Source organism: Peromyscus eremicus, chromosome 15 (assembly GCF_949786415.1).
Source record: "Peromyscus eremicus chromosome 15, PerEre_H2_v1, whole genome shotgun sequence".
Lineage (NCBI taxonomy): Eukaryota > Metazoa > Chordata > Mammalia > Rodentia > Cricetidae > Peromyscus > Peromyscus eremicus.
Window position 1 is genome coordinate 56,360,692 of NC_081431.1, and position 11,818 is coordinate 56,372,509.

The following is an 11,818-nucleotide window of genomic DNA, read 5'->3' on the forward strand; positions in this document are numbered from 1 at the left end:
CTTTTGTATTATTCAGTGAAGTACTGGTTAATTACTTGCTATAATATGGATGTATCTCCAACAAATACTGCTAAGTGGAAGAAACCAGACAGAAAAGTTATACGTTATGAAATTTTCAAAGCAGGCAAATTCAGAGAGACATAACAGATTAGTAACTGCCAGAGTTTGGAAGAAGTAATAAAGGGACATGACAATTTAATATGTTCAAAGTCTTCCTTGGGAGCAACGGAAATTTTTTGAAACTACAGACAGACTGCACTAAGAATTTACCGCTGGGACCTGTGAGGCAGGTCATCGGGAAGGGACACTTGCTGCCTAGCCTGATGACCCAAGTTTGATCTTTGGGACCCACATGGTGGAAGAGAGAACAGATTCCCACAAGCTGTCTTCTGACTTCCACAAGCACACTGTGACACGTCTGTTCTCACAATAAAGTTTTTTTTTTTTAAACACACCACTAAACTGTACACAAAATGGTTACTGCTCTGTGAATTTTATCTCTCTAAAACAAGTTTCTGCATTTCTTCCAGTTAATGTCTAGTTAAAGTTCAATTCAAGTCTATAAGCATTTAAGCACCTACCTATCATGTGTATGCCTTTAGCTTGTTGCTGAGGATATAAAGAAATGAAGTACAAGGCCTTCCCCATAAGGGTCTCACTGCAGAGCAATCAAGATATTCTTCAATAGAAAATTAGTAGTCAAAGTAATGGGAGGAAATCTTTGCCAGCCATATATCTGACAGAGGATTCATGTATAAAATATATGTGGAGCTTTAAAAACTAAACCAAGAAAGTAAACAACCTGATTAAAAAAAAAAAAAAAGTCTATGGAACTGAACAGACAGTTCTCAAGAGAAAGAACACAAATGTTCTTTCTCTTAGGTATTCCATACCATTAATCATCAAGGAAAGGAAAAAAACTAACCTGGGATTCCATCTTACTCTAGTCAGAATGGCTATTTCTCAAAAAACAAAAACAACAAATGCTGGCAAGGATGTGGAGAAACAGGACCCGTTACTGTTGGTGAGGGATTAGAGCCACTAGAGAAATCAGGTGGAGGTTTCTCAAAAAGATGAAATTCAGCCAGGCGGGCGGTGGTGGCTCACGCCTTTAATCCCAGCACTCGGGAGGCAGAGGAAGGTGGATCTCTGAGTTTGAGGCTAGCCTAGTCTACAGACTAAGTTCCAGGACAGCCAGGGCAACACAGAGAAACCCTGTTTCAAAAAAACCAAACCAAAATAAAAAGCTAAACATGCATCTGGGTGTGATGAAACATGCCTTTAAAGACAACACTCAGGAGGCAGAGACAAGTGGATCTCAATGATTCTGAGGCAGCCAGACTACAGAGAAAGCTCAGGATAACAAAAGGCTACATAGTGAGAACCTGTCCCCAAAAAAGAAGCTAAAAACGGAACTGCCACATGCCCTAGCTGTACCACTCTTGGGCACATGTCCTAAAGACTGTACTCTACAGAGTTGCACTTCTGTGTTCGCTGTGGCCCTACTTACAATACAAGGAAATAGAACCTGCCTAGATGTCCGTCAGTGCGTGAATGGACAATGAAAACGTGGTACACATGCACAGTAGACTTTAATTCAGCCATAAACATGAAATATGAACTTTGCAGGACAATGGATGATCTGAAACAGATTATAATGAACGAGATGACCCATGAAAAGGAGGGGGGGTGGTAGGACACTGGACATGAAAAATGGGGAGTAGAGAAAACAGTTATGAACATGAACAGGTCTAAGCAGTAAGGGGTAGAAGAGGAAAGGAAGGAGGAGGAGAAGAGGGGGGAGTAATTAAACGAAGGAGATCTGAGAAGGCCATATGGAAATTCACTGCTTTATGAGCTTATTAAAATTATAATAAAAAAAGTGAATGGAGGTATTCCATGGATGAATAATGTTCCTCCCAGAAGCCTTGGGTTATTAAACAAAAGTCTTGGTGCCAGGTGTGAGATCCCTCCCTACAAGTTACTGGACGGGAAAGCATTAAAGGTCCCCAAACTGTACAGGTTCTTGCCATTGCTCTTAGCTGCCCACCAGAACTAGACGGGAAAGCCTCCTTGTTGAGGATACTACCACACGGCTCTACAGAGAAATCCAACAAGAACTAGTTGGAAGCTTCCCCCTACTAGCGAGCACTCTGTCAGAAGGTGCTAGGTAGGGTGCGGGCGAAGAAAACTCATCAAGTCTTTCTCAGTGTGAATCTGGTGAGCTACGATAAAGACTAGCCAGACAAGCCGCACCCTCCAGCACAATAATGGCATGACTGGTATGGGGGTAATCAACCGCTTCACGGTCGGACTTGAGTCAAGCCTGCTCCACAGCGGGGAACTCATGCCTGGTTCTACAAACTTAGTCAAGGCTATGCCTGGGGAGGCCATAGGTCTAGGGGTGAACCTACTACTGTTGCTCTCCTAAACAGTCATGCTGTCAAACCACCTTCTAAATACTCATGTTACACCCACGGGTTAGTGCTGTGCCCACATTTCACCAAAGAAACTTCTTACCGCAGTGGACAGCAATCAATACAGAAATGCGTAACTAACCAAAGCACTGAGAAAACGCCGTGGTGGAGGGCTTGGTCCTGCATGTGACAGGTCCATCACCATCCCTTCCAAGGCTCGGGGAATATACGGAACACAGTGTTAGGGTGCACGGAAAGAATGTAAGAGTCAGAGGACGGAAAACACGCGGGAAGAAAAGGTTGTCTGCCGAACTTGACAAAGCTATTGCTACGTCAGTGTAGTGAGTATGAGTTCACTGCAGCTGCGGTTACCTGCGTGGGACCTACACAAGACGAGGCCCGTGTGCTGGACTGCATCTCTAATTAGACGGGAGTTTTTTCCAGGGTAAAGATGCAATACAGCACCCGAGTGACCCAAAGCAGAGCGTGCGCGGTGTCACAGGAGAAGAGCCAAGCATGTTCAGACACAGAACAGGTATGTGGGAAATACCACAGGGTCAAAGGTCATTTACAAATGCTGTGGCCCAGGCATGGGGCATCCAGAAAACACACACTAATGTCAATTCTATATGAAACAGAACATTCTTAGGGTAGTCCCAGAGGACTCAGAGATGAGGATGCGGTGGGAAGGAGCACATTATGAAGAAGCTCACTCCACCCTCCTTTTCCTTTCAGGCTCCTGCAGTCTGTCATCATGCTGGCTGGACCATCTTCTCTTCCTAAGAGCCATACACTTTCCCCTCCGCCATCATGAACTGTTCATTCCATGCTGACACATCCACAGTCACTCAGTGGGCTCATTGTGTGCCACGCACACTATGGACCAACTCCTTTAATCTCACGGCAAACCTCTAAGGAAAGGATCAGGTGAAGTGTTCAAGTGAGGAATTCTGGATGAAAACTCTTGCACTGCCCAGCACTGGTGCTGTGCACCTTTAATCCCAGCAGAGGCAGAAGCAGAGGCAGGTGGATCTCTGTGAGTTCAAGGCCAGCCTGGTCTATGGAGCTAGTTCCAGGACAGTCAGGGCTTCACAGAGAAACCCTGTCTCAAAAACTTAACTAAATTAAGAGCTGGCTCAGCAGTTAAAAGTGTTTGCTGCGCAAGCAAGAGAATCAAGAGTTTGGATCCCCAAAACCCATATAAATGCTGCATGGTCATGGTGGTCCATCTATAATTCCAGCCTTAGAAAGTAGAGATGGGAGCTTCCCTGGAACAAGGCAGCTAGTAAGAATAAGCTGTAACAGTAAGCTCTGGGCTTGATTAAGAGACATCCTGACCCAAATCAGGCTCGAGAGATGGCTCTGTGGTTAAGAGCACTGGCTGCTCTTCCAGAGGACCCGGGTTCAATTCCCAGCACCCACATGGCAGCTCACAACTGTCTAACTTCAGTTGCAGGGGATCAGACACCTGCATACAGACATACATGCAGGCAAAACACCAATGCACATAAAATAAATAAATAAAACATTAGAGAGAGAGAGAGAGAGAGAGAGAGAGAGAGAGAGAGAGAGAGAGAGAGAGACCCTGAATCAAAGGATAATGTGGAAGAATCATCAAGTGAAGATTCCCAACACCAACTTTGGGCCTTCACACACAGACACACCTGTATACATGATGCACCCTTACACATGTGCCCAACACACATATGCATATATATAGACACACATGCATGCACCACCCCCCACAACACATGAAAAGAACAAAAGTGAAAAGATTTTTTTTTTAAAGATTGATTTATTTACTATGTATACAGTGTTCTGCCAACATGCCAGAAGAGGGCACCAGATCGAATTATAGATGGTTGTAAGCCACCATGTGGTTGCTGGGAATTGAACTCAGGACCTCTGGAAGAGCAGCCAGGGCTCTTAACCTCTGAGCCATCTCTCCAGTCCAAGATTTTTTTTTAAAAGAGTAAACAGGAATCTGTTATTTCCATGTTTAAAGTCTTTCCAGGGCCTGAAGATGTCTGGAAGCTTGGTTCACAAAGTCTCCCAAGAACCAGCTTCTGCCTGCCCCTCTAGTTTCAACTACAGCCACCCTCCACCCTCAACTTCCTCAACCACAGTAAGCAACTTACAAACCCCCAGTTTCCTATTCTAATCTTGTGCCAGCTCTTCCTCTGCTGGGAATGGCTTCCCTGCTTTTCTTTCCCCAGCCAACAACCAATGTATGTCCTTCAAAAGCAAGTACAGTTGTTCCTCCTCCTAGGAAAACTTGTCTCCAATTCACTCACTCTCCTGTTTGCTGTGCTTTGGCCGTATCCCCCAGAAGTTCACTCTGTGGGATAACCAAACAACCCAGATTCTCATGTGCATGCTATCTGGAGGTGAGACCATTAGGAGGCAGTGAGGGATGGGTAAGTTCCTCAGGGTAAGATTAATGGCTTTAACCCACCCTCTGTCATGTTATGATGTAAGAAGGTCTACACCATGACAGCGTCTTGATATTGGGCTCCAGATTCCAGTACTGGGAGAAACTTTATTTTTACAAATTTACCTTTGCTATTGTGTTACAACAGAAAAAGGACTAATACAATGTAACAAACAACACAGTATTTGCTTGAATATATTTAGCATGTAATTGATTATACTTGGCTGTTCGCTGGTCCATCTCTTCTGTTTCTCTCTCTTGCCCCCAAATCTAGCATAACAGTTTCCCTTTTGCAAGTATAGAAACTATAAACTCCAGAGCAACTGACATAGGATCTCCAGGAGAGGTTTAGTAAGGCACATAGGCCTGCTCCCATCACATCCCTGATGACGCTCATGATCAATTGACTTTGACAAAAAGCCGGTCCGCTAGATTGGCAAGCAATGGCCATGAAACAGGAAGCCAGCAGACTCATTCAGTTGTACTGTGGCTAGAAAGGCCTGGCTTTTAAAGCTGAGTCTGGGTTCCTACTCTGGCTTCACTACGCTTTCTGTTTCAAGAGTTGCCTGCTGTGTTCAGCTAAGTCTGAGCACCTACCTGACCACAGAGATACATAGATGGGCACGTGACCGCCACCCTGTAGGCCGCTACACGGCACAAAAGGAGAGACGCAAGGCCAGGCATGGGGTGCACACCTGGAGTCCCAGTGGGGGGCAAGGGGGACTGAGAATTCAAGGGCAGCATGAGCTACAATACAAAGCACAACAGCAAACGGTGGAGAGGAGAGGGATCAGGTCACACCTCCACCACGCCCACCAGCAAGAACTGCTTCTGCATTTGGAACCTCCTCCCCCTCCTCTCCATACTACACCAAAGGAGAGTGATCTGGAGATGAGAACGCCATCTTTTAGACCTTGTCACGGGTCTCAGCGGGCACAATCGTGATTTGAATTTGAACATACCTCCGAGGTTTGTCTTTTGGCGACTTGAGCAAAAAGATCTTCACAAAATCTCGGAATTATTCCTGGTTCTTCATTAAGTCCCATCATCCTAGAAATATATTATGAACAAGAAGGAAGCGACATTGATTAGTTTTGGAAATCTTAAATTCTTTTAGGAGAAATGGTCTGAGAAGGGAACAGAGAACATGCTAATACTTAAGAGTCTATCTAGGCTCTGGAGCTAAATGTGCCCCATCTAAATCTTATTCTCCTCAAGTCAGGGTCTCAAACTCACTATGTAACCTTGAATTTCTTTTGTTGGGGGTGGGGGTAGACCTGGAATTGAACCTAGACTCTCCCATATTCCAGGCAAAGGCTCTACCTAAGCTCCAGCTCCAGGCAGGTCTTGAACTTCTGACTGTCCTGCCTCCACCTCCGACGTTCTGAGGTTACATGTGTGAGCCACCAGACCCAGTTTCTATACTGCTGAGTTAGCCCTATGACCTCACCTAAGATACTTAACCCCATCAAACCTCAATTCAGTCTTTAAAATGGGAATGTCAGAGTGGAAAGGGTTACTGTGAGGAAGTACAAGCAAAGACTGTCGTGGACGTCAATTAAAATTCTGACTGTCCCCTTCAGGACAGGAAATATTCCGATAGCTACCATTCACAGGATGCTTCACTTTTAATACTGTCTTAAGATTTTGAGTTCACAGAGTAATTGTACACATTGATGGGATACAGTGGTATGTTTTAATACCTAAATACAACGTAGAATGGCAGGGCAGAATAATTGGTAGACATACAACCTCAGTATTTATCATTTTTATTATACTGAAAATATTCAAAATTCTGAGCTATTCTGAAATATACAATTTACTGCCATCAACCACAATTACCATAGTTACCCTACTGCACTGTGTCTTATGTCCACACCTATGTACCTGGGGTGTCTTCTGAGCATCTTTCCTGTAAGCCTCCCACTTAAAGTCTATATTAAAATATCTTTAATAAAACCAGGTACTTGTGTATGGCCAAAATTTCTAGTCAGGTTTTGATCTAGTAACTTCACAATTGCTCATACAAGTTAATACAAGAAAGATTAAAGTTTTTTGATCTACCAAACACGAGAGACTAAGGTGCCTTACTATCAGTTCTCATAGAAAACACACACACACACACACACACACACACACACACACACACACACACACTATCCTCTTTGAACTTCCGTTTATAAAAGAAATATAAGTTAGGGCTGGAAAGACGGCCCAGTGGTTAAGAGCACTGGCTGCTCTTCCAGAGGACCTGAGTTCAATTCCCAGGACTCATATGGTGGCTCACAACTGTCTGTAACTCGAGTTCCAGGGAATCCAATACCCTCTTCTGGCCTCCTCAGGCACCCAGTATGAATGTGGTATACAGACATACATGCGGGCAAAATACCCATACACATAAAAAATAAAATAGATTATATAAGTTATAGTAAAACTGAGACAATTATATTTACAAGGTAAATTACCTCATATATAAAGTAAAGCCTAGAGATTCAAGAGTCTGCCTAAGTATCCAGATCTTGTCTACAACAACGGATGAGACTGAACCCAAATCTATATGATGTCAAAACTATAATCTTCGGCAGGCAACGTGGCTCAGCAGGTAAAAAGGCACTTGGCGGGCGAGCCCGGTGACCTGAGGCCAATTCCCAGAAGCCATGTAAAGGCAGAAAGAAAGAGTCAACTGCACAAAGCTTCCTCTGATCTCCACAGATATGCCAGGACACATGCACCCACGTACAAACATGATATATACACACACACAATAAATATAAAAAAAAATAATTAAAAAAGCTATTCTTTCTACAGCCATGATGCTTCTGACGGCTGCATGGTCGCTATCACTTACGTATAGGACTTTCCAGAGCCAGTCTGGCCGTAAGCGAAGAGGCACGTGTTGTAGCCTTCCAAAGCTCTTTGCAGGAGTGGTGCTGCCAGCGTGTTATACACGGTCGTCTGGCTGGCATAGCCAGGGTGAGAATCGTCAAAGGACCAAAATGAAACATCGTAGACAAAAGTGTACGTTTGTTTCATCTCGGGATGCTCCACGGTTATTTCCTCCCCGCTCCTGAAGACAACCTGGGATGCTTTCTCCATCTTCTCTCTTCAAAAAGAAGCACACAGAGCACACCTGTCATGATTATGAACACCATCTTCCGCAGAACACAAGAAAGGCCCCTCGAAGCTTAAGGTCATCATCCCTTCGGGTCTAGCTTGATGTAGAAAATTAGGAATTCGAGGTCAGTGGGTCTCCAAAATGTATGCCCTTTCTCTTCAGTGCAGCTACTAAGGGGAAATGGAATTTCAAACGCCTTGTTCAGAAAACCAAGTTTTAAAGTTTTGAATGGAAAAACGTAAAAAGTTCCCATTCCATGTATATGTTTCAATTCCAATCATGAAATGTCTTTTTATATTACAAAAAAGGATGGGGATAAAAAGCTATATAGAGCTGGCATAAAATATGAATACCATTTTAATGAACCCGAAGTAACAGAAATGTTAAATCTGGAGTGTCTTTTGGCTTGTCACCGTTGATACAATGGTCCCTCCTGCATGAGATTCCCTCATTGAGATCTCCAGTCTTCATGTCCACCCTCCTCTCCCAGACTCACAAAATCTCCACTTACTCAGCAGAAAAACACTATCGCTGGCCCAAATGCCAGCCTCGTCTCCCTTCCCACTCCTTTCCCCAAGAATCTGCTTTCCCATCTGACTTCTCCCCCAAATCATCTGTCTCATCAGTCTGAGCAGCACTGCCCCGCCCCACTCCCAGCTTTCAGAGCTTCTCTGAGGAGCCTGCAACCAGGCTCTTGGGCCATGGCTTCCCAGATTCTCTCAGCTGTAGTCATCCGTGGTGGGTTCGTCTCCTGCCCCCACCCCGGCTCTCTCTCTCTGCCTCCCTTCCTTTCATGGCTCTGACGCTCTTGTTAGTGGCTTGCCTTTCTCAGACCAGCTCACCAGAATTCCTCTCCCCTTATCATCACCCCGTTTTTGCTAAAAAGACCTCTATAGAATGGATCACCTTACCTATAACTGCTGAGTCTTTCAGTTCAAACTCTAAGTTCCTTCACTGAAACAGCGGTCACCATGTCCACTGCTAGGTCACTTAGATACATGTCATACTGACTACTGATCCTGTGACAAGTTTACTGTCTTCCCTTAAAATATTTAAAAAGAATTCTATTCCACAGTCCCATTTCATATCTACTTTTTCTTTCTGTCTTTCTTTCTGTCTTTCTGTCTTTCTGTCTTTGTCTGTCTTCCTTCCTTCCTTCCTTCCTTCCTTCCTTCCTTTCTTTCTTTTTCTGAGACAAGGTTTCTCTGTGTAGCCCTGGTGGTCCTGGAACCCACTCTGTAGACCAGGCTGGCCATGAATTTAGGGATCCACCTCTGAGTGCTGGAATTAAAGGCACGGCCACCAGACCTAGCTGACTTTTTAAAAATCTTGTTAACCTGTGACTGTTCCCACCACAATCACCTTTAGAGATATATGCCATGTCATCAAACCCAAGTGCGAAAAGCCTCTGCATTTATCACCGCTACGTATCAAAGGCAGGTGAGGCTGTGGACAACCACCATTCTGGAACCTTTTTTTGGGAAGCTATGAGCTGGTGTGGCCCTTTTTAAAGGAAAGGTAGACATTCCCAACCACCATGAGTCATGCATTTGAAAGGAGATTGCATTAGAGAATTCAATGACTCACTCAGCAACAACCCCTTAGGACCAGGCCTCACTCTGCAGCCTTGGCTAGCCTGGAACTTGCCACGTAAACCAGGCTGGCTTTGAATTCAGAGATCTACCTGCCTCCACCTTCCAAATGCTGGGACTAAAGGTGTGCGCAAGTACGCCCGGCTGAGTTTCTAAAACCAATGCATCTAGGAGCACAGATACAAAATACAGATTTTAATTTTTGCAGTCTATCATAAAAATAATCAATATACTACAATTACGCCTAAACACTAGTGTGCATGAGGCCTTGAGCTCACCTCCCAGCACCATGGGAAAATGCCAAGCACTTTAAAGACACAGGACTACTACACTGGCTTTCTAAAAGCGGAGAGGAATTAAAGCCACATCATGACACAGAAGCACTTGGTCTGAGAGCGGAACACTGACCATACATACATACCGTTTGCTGAAAGGCCTTACGCGCACAGCCACCGTCACCTGACTATTCTCTACTTTTAAAGAGTCTGCTTCTGTAAAGGTGTTCTGAACTGCAGATCTCTCTTCTGGGGGGAGTGTCCTTTCTTGTGATCGTTCCCTTTTATTTGCAAGCAGAGAACTTTTCGGCCTGTGTTTCACTTGAGGGCTTACCATCCTGTTCCTCAGTGTTGTTACCGCCGGGCTTTTAGGTGGAGGCAGGTCACGCCTTGGTGCCAATCTGTGTTCTGGAACACCCTGCACAGGGGTCCTTGTTTCTAAGCTTCCAAATCTACTGACATTTTTTGCAATGTCCTTCCCGGTGTTTCCACGGTGCGAGTTTCCCGCTCCTGACACTTGGGTATCCAGGTTGCTCTCAGTCAGTTTCGCAGTGAGGTGACCCGATCTCACGATGCCAGTTTGACACTGGGAACCGATGGGCGGCACTCTACTGTGTGAGTTCTTAACTGTCCCCCTTTCATCTGCTGGACGGGGGGCAGGAAATGCGTCTCTGTGTTTCTCACCAACCATCACTCCAACGTCATTTGAGTCCCCCTTGGAAACTACAGGCGACCTGACAGAAGGGTCATTCTTCACAAGCTCTGCTTTTATCCTCGTGTCCTGTGAAGCACACTTATTTTCTGTGTTACGTCCCACAGTGTATGTTGTTTCCAGCTTCCCCACAGAATCTGTTTTGGCATGCCGACGTTGTAACCTAAGACTAGTGTCTGCTGTTTTTCTAGTCGTGTCTCCCAGTTCACTACCAAGTAAAGATGACTCTTTGTTCCACGTAGCCCTTCTCTGAAGGGTCAGTCTACTGGGGTCGGGGGTAACGGGCGTCTCTCTTGTTTTCTTGCAGGCAGAGATAACATAAGTGCTGTTTATGTCTCTGGTCTTACTTCCAGCACTCAGCAATGGGTCATGATTTTCACACGCTGACATATTTGACTCCAAGTGCGGCTGAAGTTGGCTGCTGTGGGTGAGGCCACTTGACAATGAGGTCGTCGGGGAGGGTGAGGTCGTCCAGGCTGACACTGCTGTGTCTGTTGTTCCAAGTGGGTACTGATATCTTGGCAGCAAGTTATTTCAAAAAGGATGTGAAGAGTCTAAGCACTTTAGACCCTTGTTTGATGGCTGGGCACTTTGTACTTTTCAGTTTCCAAAAAATATCTGATCAACTACAAAGAAGGAAAAAAGAAAAACGGTTACTACAAACTTTCCAAACAGAGAGGTTCTCCCACGATAGAAGTAAATTCTCAGAGGCACGCATTAGGCTAAATCCCAACCTCTGCTTCCCATTTCACCTCCACACAGCTTCGGACTATCTCTGCCCTCACAGGACTGGTACTCATTACTCAACAAATATTTACTGACGGTTCCATTATGTGCCAGGCATCCACAGACACTGCAGACTTCAAAGACAAGACCTTCCATCCTTATTTCCATCAGCTAGAAGGAGCTCACAGGTGACTTATCTCAAGACAAATGAGCCAAGCGATTTAAGAAACATCTGATGTGTATGTCAACAAGCTTTAAGTATCCCCAGCTTGGACTCATAGCATCTAATCAGAGTCTGCAGCAGAGAAGGTTCTGGATACGTGTTAATGTATGTTAAATACAGGAATGCCCACAAAGGAGAATCACATGACGTCACAAGGCAGGCTTCTCAAATAAGTACCTCAGACATTACACACTATAAATTGTGTGCACAGCCAGGTGTGATGGTCCGGACCTGTAATTCCAGCATCAGGGAGGCTGAGGTGAGAGAACAGAATTTTCAAGGCCAGCCTGACCACGTATACGCAAGCAAGACTCTGCTATTGATGCC

At 44.9% G+C, this 11,818-nt stretch overlaps 1 protein-coding gene across 1 annotated transcript in view; it reads right to left on the bottom strand.

The window, feature by feature from the left end:
• Kif14 (kinesin family member 14) overlaps window positions 1-11,076 on the bottom strand; it is a gene marked incomplete at its 5' end in the record, with an annotated part of 67,959 nt that extends 56,883 nt beyond the window's left edge. The window contains 3 exon segments of the mRNA XM_059280193.1: window positions 5,811-5,898; window positions 7,697-7,951; window positions 9,977-11,076. Of these exon segments, the coding sequence (XP_059136176.1) occupies window positions 5,811-5,898; window positions 7,697-7,951; window positions 9,977-11,076 (1,443 nt within the window).
• Window positions 11,077-11,818: the final 742 nt, after the last annotated feature.